Source organism: Panicum hallii, chromosome 9 (genome assembly GCF_002211085.1).
Source record: "Panicum hallii strain FIL2 chromosome 9, PHallii_v3.1, whole genome shotgun sequence".
In the NCBI taxonomy this organism is placed as follows: Eukaryota; Viridiplantae; Streptophyta; class Magnoliopsida; order Poales; family Poaceae; genus Panicum; species Panicum hallii.
This window is the reverse complement of record NC_038050.1, coordinates 8,211,202-8,221,439: the sequence shown is the minus strand read 5'-3', so window position 1 is coordinate 8,221,439 and position 10,238 is coordinate 8,211,202. Positions and strand designations below refer to the sequence as shown.

The following is a 10,238-nucleotide window of genomic DNA, read 5'->3' as shown; positions in this document are numbered from 1 at the left end:
CCGTGTCTCTGCTGATGCTTGCCTCGATTGAACTCTGAAGACAGCCATGCAATGGTAATGGAAGTTCAGAGCATCACACTGAATTTTGCATTACTACACCGGAAGCAATTCCTGCAGTGAATCTATCCATTGTGCCAAGGAAATTACTGATGAAAATATATCCATTTGCTTGCGCCTTTTAATACATCTGTGAATTTCCCTCTCGAGGAAATATAACTAATTGGGACTGATTCCGAGGGTGCAAGACAGAATTCCAGCCGAAAAATGTACGACCTGACGACAGATCATCAGTCCTATTTGCCCAGGATGATCAATTCCTTGGACCCACCGAGCATCATACGGGACCGGACCCACAGGACAGCAATGGCCCCGCAATTACTCGTATAAATACAAGCCATTCTCTGGGGCAGCATCCATACTTTATCTCCACCGACACGAGGTACCATGTGGAAAATCCAATGAAAATGACACGAGCTTCAATATTTTCTTTTAATTGCGAGAACAGGGATTTGTCCCCCCGCCGCCCCCCCCCCCCAAAAAAAATGAAAACTGAAAGAATTATCTTATCGCAAATATAAAATAAAAAACTCAAATATCAAAACGATCAACGTGCTGTAGCTCCAATTGCACAAGATAAAAGGGAACACAGTACAGCAGCTGGTCCTCACCAGTAACCATAACCCCAGTAACATAAAGCCTGAAGCGTGCACTTGCAAGAAAGGCTGAAGATTCTTCTGCAATCCATTTCAGTTTTAACCTCTTTTCATTAACAGCCTGAACAGTACATATATACCTGGATCACAAGTATCATTACAGGTAAATCCTTTTTTACAGCATGACCCTTAAATCATAGCATTTTACAGGTATAAACGTATTCCATCTTTACAGGATTTCTTTACCGTTATCACCCCCACCACCTAAATTTACATTACATTTACGCTATATACCCTCCCCTCCCCTTCTGTACCCCAATTGCAACTACAGCTACAATAATTCCACGCCTGAAAATTCAATCCAGGCATGTTATTCATCCTGGCACTACAAATGCCAATCTTTTCCCCGCGCTTTTATAGAATGTGTGAGCTGAAATTCAGGCCACAAAGTCATGCATCAGAGGCGATGGCTCGAACCGCTGCCGTTGCTGTTGATCCATCTGGTTCGTGGATTCATAGTCTGAAGACGTGGAAGTAACGTTGAGAGGAGCGGTGGCGTTATAGATGTCTTCGTCCCTGACGCCGGGGAATCCCGGCTGGGTGTTTGGCACTGAAGAGAGGCTGTTCTCGGCATGTTGCAGACCAAGCGTCAGGGACACATTGTTGTTGCCGTACCTCCCGAGCTCTGCAAGGTGATACGCCATGAACTGCGTGCTCTCGTCCGAGTGATGGGCGACGGCATGGTGAAGGAGGCCGCTGCCGTCGGTTTCGCCCGGTCTCTGGGCCTTCAGCATCAGGCTCATGAAGCTGTCCTCTGGGTTCGCCTCATGGAAGCCCCCGGCTGGGGCTCCGTTGAGGCTCATCATCCCACCGACGTTGGCCTTGGATTCGTCAAGCTGGTTGCTTTGGCAAGCTTGGCTTGTTGAAGTCTTCAGGTCCTCCTTTTCTTCAGAAGATGGCGCTTTGTCCTTGCTTCGTGCCCCATTGTCGGAAGAGGAATTTGAGTCCAACTCCCCATCACCAACCTCTTCTCTGTACATGTCTTCGATCATTGGCTTCCAGAGCCGGACACGGGCATTAATGAACCAATTTGAAATCTAGGAAAAAAGAAAACAGATAAGTCTCTCTCAATAAATGTTGCTTTCCATTATTCAAAGGAAAGGAAGCCGTCAGATCGGCAGTACTCATTCAAAGCCAAATATTCAACAGTGTCAATGTGTTTTGTCCATGGAAAGAGCAATTGCATGGTCTTTTTAAAAGTTGGTTGCTATTGGAACAAAATTTAAGGTACCCTATTCATAGGATCTGAACTAAAGTCGGCAAGGTATATATTACTCATGCAGATAAGCAGCCTTGCAGCATGTAAAACATGTTTGCAGTTTGCACTTTGCAGCACATTCATATACAGCTATGCAACAACCTAAATTAGTTAGTTCTAGTTTATCCCCAAAAAAACTAAATTAGTTCTTTCAAAACATGCCTATGGATTGTAATGATATGACATGCCAATTATTTGTAAAATTGATGTGCTAGCTAGTATAGCTCTTGCTAGCAACAGAAAATATATCTTAAGTAAACAAAAATACCTGACTTCTTGTTAACCCAGTTTGTCTCGATAACATTAGCTTTTCAGAATCTTTTGGATACCTGAAAGGGTGTCAGAATGTCATGAGAACAAAAGAAAAAAGTGTGAGTAAACATATCTATAAGTTAAAAGAAACTTACGGGTGGAGGAAGTGTTCAAAAAGCCAAGCACGGAGAATTGAGACTGAATTTTCAGGTAGTCCCCTCTGTGGCCTCCAAGCATTTTGTTGTAGCATACCATACTGTTGGAAAGCTCGCTGTTGCCTTATTTGCTGATCAATATAGCGAAGGCGAGTTAATTTGCCCTCTTTGCCAGATGTATTGTCGTCCTCTCCAAGTTTCTTGCGGATAACACCAATTTGATCATTGATAGCATCCTTTAGGCATCGGAAATGACGCGAGATTGTCTGGAGGGCAACTGCAGTATAAGGCTTGGCAGCTCCAGAACCAGCAACCATATCAAACGATGACATTACAAGTTGCATCTGATGATAATAGTGTTTGTACTTTCGGTCCACCTGGAAGCAAATACCAATGTGATCTTAAAAATTCAGATATACTACGTTAGGAAACAATCAAAATACAACTAACTCATTCCTCTGATTGATCCCATGCTAAGATCAATTTACTGCTGAAGGTTTGGTGGTAATCTTACCCTGAATAATAGTTTTATCAATATAACTGTTTCAACAAATGCTCAGTGTTTGTTCGGAGGACCTTTTAGCTAAAAAACTGGATATCTATAGGTTCAAACTTTGTTGAAAGGGCTATAATTGTGGGCAGCTAGCCATTATTAAGAAGGCCAGACCTGCCTAAACTAACAACATTTGACCAAGCTCTCCCAGCTTTGTTTGTCAAGAACTCAGCTCGTGAAGCTCTTGTTAGGAGCTGAACCATTGCAAATGACCTTTGGATCAGGAACCAACTATTTGACTCGATATTTAGACCACAACTCAAACAGAACCCAAGTACTTTTTTAAGAACAAATGGCAGAAAATAGAGTTGAATTTCAATATATAAGAAAAAGTAATCTACAGTGTCCCTAGATGATAAAGTATTGGTTTATCAAACTTTATATTGCAATATCTGTATATTTAAAGGATTATAGTTGAAGCTAATCTTTACGAACAATTCTCTGAATCTTCATGAAGATTAACCCTACACTCTACAGCAATCAGTCTAGCAAAAACATCATTGTGTTACTGAAGTTTGATTTAAAAGGTAAGGTACAAGTGCAGTAGACTCACACACCTCATCCAACATTGCCATAAGTTTTGCCATCTTATTCTGGAGTTCTTGTTTCTCAGCAGTTGAAAGCTCAGCTGCCGCATTGGCGCCAGACTCTTGTGGATTGGAAGACACTCCCTCGCTTTTAATCCCCCCTTCAGTCTCTTTGCCATCTCCTTTGCCTGCTTCAGCAGGGCCTTTATCTGCTTTCTGCTTAACACTCTTCCAAACACTGACAATCTCGTCAAGCAATTCTTGTGCTGCCTTCAGATACTTGGAATTCCGGATTGCCCGTGAGGCCTCAGATTGCATACCCTTCATTCTGTTGTCATCACCCTGGTACGAATTTGGTGTCAGTAAGTCTGGCTTTGCAGACCAATACGGATAGGAAGGTGCCAAGATATGTGTGTTGAGGCTCAGAGACAGCCCTTGGCCTGGTGCTGACGGAACACTTGTTGAGTTGTGGTTGTTTAACATGCCAAACTCGACTTGTGCTGTGTTATGGGCATCACTGTGGATGAGATCACTGCCACTGCTGTGTGCTCCATCCATCAAATGCATCAACATCTCATTTCTCATATCTTTCAAAGGACCAAAAGAGCGCTGCTCTGTGAGTGAAGTGCCCATGTTAGTAGCTTCGTTGGATGATGAATCATGCGACATTGCTGAAGGATGGCCAGGAAGCTCCATGAAGTTCTGCTGAGGCTGTATAATGCCACTAAATTCTGTATATGGTCCAGAAGATGCATTGTTCGGATAAAGCAAGTTCCCTAGGGCTGATGGCATGGGATATGATGCATTGCCTGACTCTGTTGAGTACATGGTTTGTGAATCTCTTTCACTGCCAGGACTCGAGTAATAAGTAGCCATTATTTTAGCTTTGACTACTCACTTATCAAGATTACTGCAAAGGCATAAACAAGTTTGGAGAAGCAACTACAGAGTCCTCGACCAATATTTCTGCTGGCTTTCCTGCAATTGGGGGAATGGAAACAATTGAACAAAAATCAGTTAAAGGAATTATTCTGTGCATATACAGTGACATAGCAGATGATGAAACAGAGTTTTTATTCGCCGTAAAAAAATATGGTGAAAAAGCTTCCAGAAAAAGATAGGGTGAAAAGAAGCTAAACCATAAACCGGTTCTGCTACTTCTACAAAGATAAAATCATAAAAGACGCCCACAAAGGCCAGTCACGAGTGTGCAGACCAGGGCCAAACCCTCAGTTTTGGCAGTAGTTACCACTACCTTGTTCTTTTCTCTAACAAATTTCTGGAGGACAAACAGAAATGATGTTCATCAAATAGGAGAATATAACTGACAAGGTAAGACGCTGGTTTGTGACCTATAGGTACAAGTGGTCCTTAGCTAAGTTGTTGTCCTTTTGCTACTTCCTTACCAAGAGGATAAGAATGTGGTTGTAAATTCCTTCTGCTTCACCAAAATAATATGGCTATTCAAGGCGCCCAACCAGAAATTCCATTCTATAGCATAGGCAAATTGCAAAACCACGAACATGTTTTGATTTCGAAAATGGTTCTTTGAGCAGAAACTGCTTGTAAGATATCAATACCTTCAATCACTTGGCTGATGACTGATGTGTACACTAGGCTTATTAGAGCTCCTTCACCAGCTCAGCACCCAGGTAGAATGAATACTGCTTCAGAATCACTCTGGAATAAAGAGATAAAATAGCATGAGATTTCAAGTTCGAAATTTCCTAGGAGAGACCGGGATGCTTCGCTGCTCGTTTGCAGCTGTAATTTCACTATTTTTAATGATATGAAAGAGGTGGAACTTGGAGAAATGTCCTAGGCAAAACTTAGTTGCCACACGATAGAAATAAGAAAGCACTTCAACTCCGATAAAAGGAGCTAAGAATTCCATCGAACAAAGAATATAAGAGAGTAATCAAGGGAGTAATCCAACACAAGAACCGACTCCTGAAAAAAAGATGGTGGAAATGATTGAAGAAAAAAAGGGTTCGGTGCTTTAAGGGCATGGCCTTCATGCAGGCATCCAAGCCGATATAAAAGAAGAGATTCAAGAATCAGCAACAAATCCAAAACGGCTCCACCGCAATCAAGCTCAATTCTATCATCCCCACAAAAAGCCATCCCTCCCGGTAGCTGACGAAGCAACTAAACTCAGAACTATGCGGTATCAAACGGCGACAATCCAGCAGCAACCACCACGAAGAAACATGATTTCAAGAAATTAAGCAAGAATTCTGAGTACAGATGAAGAAGAGAGGATGGTTTCTCCAAGCACCAACACAAAAGGAATCAAGAACGTGAGGCCAGGAGGTAAAAGGAGAATCATGAATTCAGCAGCCTGAGCCCCATACCTGCACTTCCACAACAAAGCGAACTCAACACAACCGAAGCAACCCCGACCTGCTGGAATTTCCCGATGAAGCTCTCACGGCTACAGATCCCCAAGCCACCTCAAGAACCCAGGAGTAACCAAGAAACCTCACAATTCAGAGAGACCAGCTATCCCAGAGCCCACAGGACCAAGAAAACCCTGTGCTATAGCACAAACACCACATAATTGGGAGGAGACCAACCAATCATTGGGGTCATAACAGCACCCATGGAAACCAAAAGGATTGGTTGCACCCACCGAAATCGGACGAGACACAATTCCAGAAGCAAAGAAGAAGAGCCAGAACCAGAGCAAGCAGACTGAATCATGTATCCAGGGAATATGCACCAAAGAATTCCTGTTGCTGCTGCCGTTGCTGCAACCAACAGGCGGGAGCCAATGATGCGGAGGCGATTGATTAAGCAATAGGAAAATGGAGGCAGACCTGATGGTGTGCTCCTCGTGGGGGGCAGGGCAAGACGGCAGCGATTGCTGTCACCGGACCCGAGCCGATGCTCAGCCTTGGGAGGAGGGGCGGTGAGGTGAGGTGAGCAGAGGAGAGAAGAAGAGAGGAGAAAGAAACCCAACCCCCTCCCTCCCTCCCAGTATGGGGACAAAATCAGATCCCAAGATAACAATACCAAAAGGAAAATAGAGGAGAGAGAGTCTCTCTCCCTCTGCTTCTTCTTCTTCTCCCTCCTTCCTGCCCCGGAATAAAAAAAATCCAGCACCACCCACTAACTGCAACAAACAACAACACCCAATATAAAAATAATTGGAGGGCCTGCTAGAGAAAGCTGTTTCTCCCTCCCCCCTCTATCTTTATTATTGCTGCTGGTGTTCGTTGATTATTGTTGTGGAGGATTATTGGGTGGGGTGGGGGGTTTGGAGGGTTTAAACCTACTCAGCTCGGCTCAAGTTGGCAGCTCTGCTCGGGCTGGTGGGAGGGACTTGGCGGTGTGTCCACCACAACTTCCGGTTGCTTCTTTCTTCACGATAACGCGTACTGACATGGGCCGCTCTTATTCGCCATACGCATCGTCGCAGCACCAATTATGCGGCTATTCTATTGGTCATAGGTGAGTACGCATAAAATTAATTCTCGTGGTGTACCAACTCACCTTTTTTGTTAGCTCTCCTCTTGGGTACATCACCCTTGAGCAGGTATATTAAGTTAATGTTCTGCAGAGTACCATCTGGTAAAATTCAAAATTATCCAAACGCCTCCAACAATTCATTATGGATGGGAAGAGAGACAAGATATTACATTTACCAAGTGATGAGGTAGCTAAATTTTTGTATTGAGAGTAGACCTGGCACTTTAATTCTTATAATTTGGAGCTTCTTCGAGAACACCATTCTAATCTGGAGTCCGGATGTACTGTACACCCACACGTCCTACTCCCCACCCATTAAGCTAAACTCTGAGTTAGCTAAGCGGATAAGTCCAGGTCTATGATACTACTATGTGCTTAGACCTATCCGTAGCTAGATGTCCGATTTAACGAGAGGATAACCTAGCATCATGTACATATGAATATATATATATATATATATAAAAGGTTGTGTTGTACCTTGGATCAGTGGTGATTCATTTATCGGCCGTGCCAAGATAACATCCAGACCGCCGTCCCGCAACCGGAATGCCGCCGTGGGCCAGCGGCATCCAGCCGTGACATTTCTGCCCCCACTGCACGAAAGCCCCGGCCGCCTTGAATAATTGGAGCCTCCTTCCCCGACTGGGCCATGCTTGCTGCTGGCGCTCTCATCTGAGTCGAGAGCCGGACCGGACGGTTGATGCGAACAAGCTGCAGGTTGGCAAGTACAGAGATCTCGCGAATTACGTTTCGGACTGCTTGGAAACCTGTAATTCTGGGAATCGATCTGGATTTCCTGGTACCTGCGCTCCAGAGATCGGCGTACGCAGAGCACGCGCGGGCCATTTGAAAGCATGGGGGACGGTGATGCTTCGTCGGAGCAGAGGCGAGGGAGGGCCGAGACCGACGGATGAGCTTGATCGCGTGGGGTTGCTCAGGCTCCGGCATTGCGCGGGAGGGATGGAGGTGAAACCTCGCCGCCTCGCTGCTTGCGTATGGGATGAAAGTTGTGTTTAGCACAGCTGAAACTTGTTCTGAAGCCAGCTGGTGGCTACCTGTCCAGAGAAACATCTTGTTAAAGAAGCAGCTGGTCACAGAAGTTAAATGTTTGACAGACTGCTTATTGAATGGGCTGAAATCCTGTATGAAATGAGAAATGACTGAAATACCCTTACTGTTTACTGAATATATGTATTTCTTATGTACAGATATATATTTATTTATTTTTATAACAGAATAACAATAGAATTATTAACAACATAAATATATCAAACAATTAATCAACCCGTGTGCTGCTATGCTAAATTGCTAATACGTTCTCAATTTCAACTCTGATGAATAACAAGTAAAAAAGAATCCCTGTGACATCTAGCTAAACTTGCCACGGCAAAACGGGTGGCTTCTCGCAGGGGTTGGCCTAGAGCACCCTGCCGTCCATCCCGTCAAGAAGGCCCGACCACATCCCTTTCACCGGCGGTAGCTGCGCCACGAGCGCGAGCGGCCTGCCGTCCCCGGCGCCGGCGCGGAGCTTGAGCCTGGACAGGCGCTCCTCCCGCGCGAGCCTGCCCACCTGGGCGTCCTTGGCCTTGCTCTCGCGCGAGTAGAGGAAGGCGAAGAGCGCGACGGCCGCGGCGTCGATGCCCAGGCCCTTGAGCGTCTCGGCCGCGCCGGCGGCCCTCGCGGGGTTGGACAGCGCCGGGAGGAGCTGCGTGAGCACGATGAGGCCCCCCAGCGCGCCGCTGGCCATGAACGCGAGGTAGAAGAACATCCGCACCAACCGGAACGGGGACAGCACCTCACTCCGTATCCTCGCCATGGAGCTGCCACACGCAAGGGGCCACGGCGTGGGGGGAGCGGCATGGGCCGGCGCGGGGGGCGCCGGCGGGGGGCGGCACCGGCCGGCGCGGGGGGCGGCGCAGGTGTTCACGGGCGGGGAGGATTGGATCGGGGAAGAGACGGGTGGAGAGGATAAGCTGCGCGAGAAGCTGGTCCGGTCCGGCTGCTGCGTTCAGCTCGTTTTCTTGCGCTATCCGGAAGCGCTGCTGGAGGAAGCTAGGTCAGAAGCGGAGCGTTTGGCCAGCCCGCGACTTAAACTTGCTCAGAAGCTGGCCCATAAGCTGTGCCAAACAGGCCCGAAGGCAGGGAGGAACGCGGACAACGGGGTCAGGAGGGCGGCGACGCGGAAAGGATCAAGGGCCGGCAGCGCGCCGCCTCGGCTTTGCGGTTCGGAAGTTTGGAATGGGTTGGGGGGCTCGGGGCGCGGGACCGTGCCCGTGCGATGCGGTCGAGTCGGACCATTTCATGGGCCGCGGGGTATAGCGGGGATTTTCTGTGGTCGGGAAAGATTCATAATGTTTTTATCTTACCTCTAAATAAATTCGTGCAACTTTTTTAGAAAAGAAAATGTCTCAGGATAAGCAAGTGGTGCTTTCCCATAGCTCTATAATCACAAAGGTATTTAATCCCAACTCAAAGAATTAAGGTTGAATATAAGTGTTCTCAAATTGAGCTGGACTTGTGCAAAACCTCTGCAAGTACATCAGTGAATTAACCTCCCCGTTCGAAAATATAAGATCCTTCTAGCTTTGCCGTAAATCAAACTACTCTAATGTCGACCAAGCTTAGGAAGAATATACCAACACATAACTAATTTCATTATGTCTGTTTAAATATTTGAAGTGCTAATATATTCCCTATAAACTTGTTAAAATTAAAACTGTTTGATTTATAACAAAACTAAAATAGGCTGCATTTTAAAATGGAGCGGTAAACCTATACACGCGACTTTCAAGTATGGCAGACTGTACCCACAGACTCCACACCCATCGACGCAACAAATCATTAAATTAGCCATGAACGGCGATGACGGGAGACCGGCCGGTTTGCTTTGAATTTTTCACCTGTTTATCGTCTGAAAACGCACACATTTAATGGCCGCGCACGGGAGCGCTCGCCCGCCCGCGCCCGCGATTCGGCGGCATCTAGCGCCGGGGATACGCAGGATCGGCGAATAGTTCCACGACAAAGACATGGGCAGAGGATTTATCGCATGTGACATCCAACTCCCCTTGACAGCACTCCACTGGTGGGGGACCTCAAACACTGCAAACGCTACGCTCACGACCAAGGAAAATGAACGCTGTCATCTGAGAAACGGTGATGGATCGGGCGGGCTGCTCACGGAGTCGATGGACTTATGGGTGAGCTGATGACTAGAGAATTTGCTTGAAATCCTTTCAAAAGAAAGAATTTGTTGCTTGAAACCTATGCCTGGTTATCGACAAATTTCATAAAAAGAAAGAAAATTAG

At 46.2% G+C, this 10,238-nt stretch overlaps 2 protein-coding genes across 3 annotated transcripts; both read right to left on the bottom strand.

Moving 5' to 3' along the window:
• Window positions 1-744: 744 nt before the first annotated feature.
• LOC112874033 (BEL1-like homeodomain protein 7) lies at window positions 745-6,711 on the bottom strand. 2 transcript variants are annotated; one of them, XM_025937181.1, is made up of 6 exons: window positions 6,278-6,711; window positions 5,039-5,138; window positions 3,489-4,436; window positions 2,379-2,755; window positions 2,240-2,300; window positions 745-1,750 (listed from the first exon to the last, which is right to left on the bottom strand). In XM_025937181.1, the coding sequence occupies exons 3-6, from the start codon at window positions 4,332-4,334 to the stop codon at window positions 1,091-1,093; spliced, it is 1,944 nt and encodes a 647-aa protein (XP_025792966.1). In that variant the 5' UTR covers window positions 4,335-4,436; window positions 5,039-5,138; window positions 6,278-6,711; the 3' UTR covers window positions 745-1,090. The 2 variants fall into 2 exon arrangements, with proteins under 2 accessions (XP_025792966.1, XP_025792967.1); XM_025937182.1 differs by lacking the exon at window positions 6,278-6,711 and adding an exon at window positions 5,813-6,233 and having other exon boundaries at window positions 1,091-1,750.
• Window positions 6,712-8,250: 1,539 nt separating this feature from the next.
• LOC112877450 (protein LOW PSII ACCUMULATION 1, chloroplastic-like) lies at window positions 8,251-8,745 on the bottom strand. Its single transcript, XM_025941762.1, has one exon. It carries the CDS (start codon window positions 8,743-8,745, stop codon window positions 8,347-8,349), a length of 399 nt encoding a protein of 132 aa, XP_025797547.1. The 3' UTR covers window positions 8,251-8,346.
• Window positions 8,746-10,238: the final 1,493 nt, after the last annotated feature.

Excerpts from the sequence above, each read along its gene's own strand:
- LOC112874033 (XM_025937181.1), bottom strand. The coding sequence starts at position 4,334 with ATGGCTACTTATTACTCGAGTCCTGGCAGTGAAAGAGATTCACAAACC. Across the intron at positions 2,756-3,488 it reads TTATGGCAATGTTGGATGAG|GTGGACCGAAAGTACAAACA; the intron begins GTGTGTGAGTCT and ends ATTTGCTTCCAG. Across the intron at positions 2,301-2,378 it reads TTTGAACACTTCCTCCACCC|GTATCCAAAAGATTCTGAAA; the intron begins GTAAGTTTCTTT and ends ACACCCTTTCAG.
- LOC112877450 (XM_025941762.1), bottom strand. The coding sequence starts at position 8,745 with ATGGCGAGGATACGGAGTGAGGTGCTGTCCCCGTTCCGGTTGGTGCGG.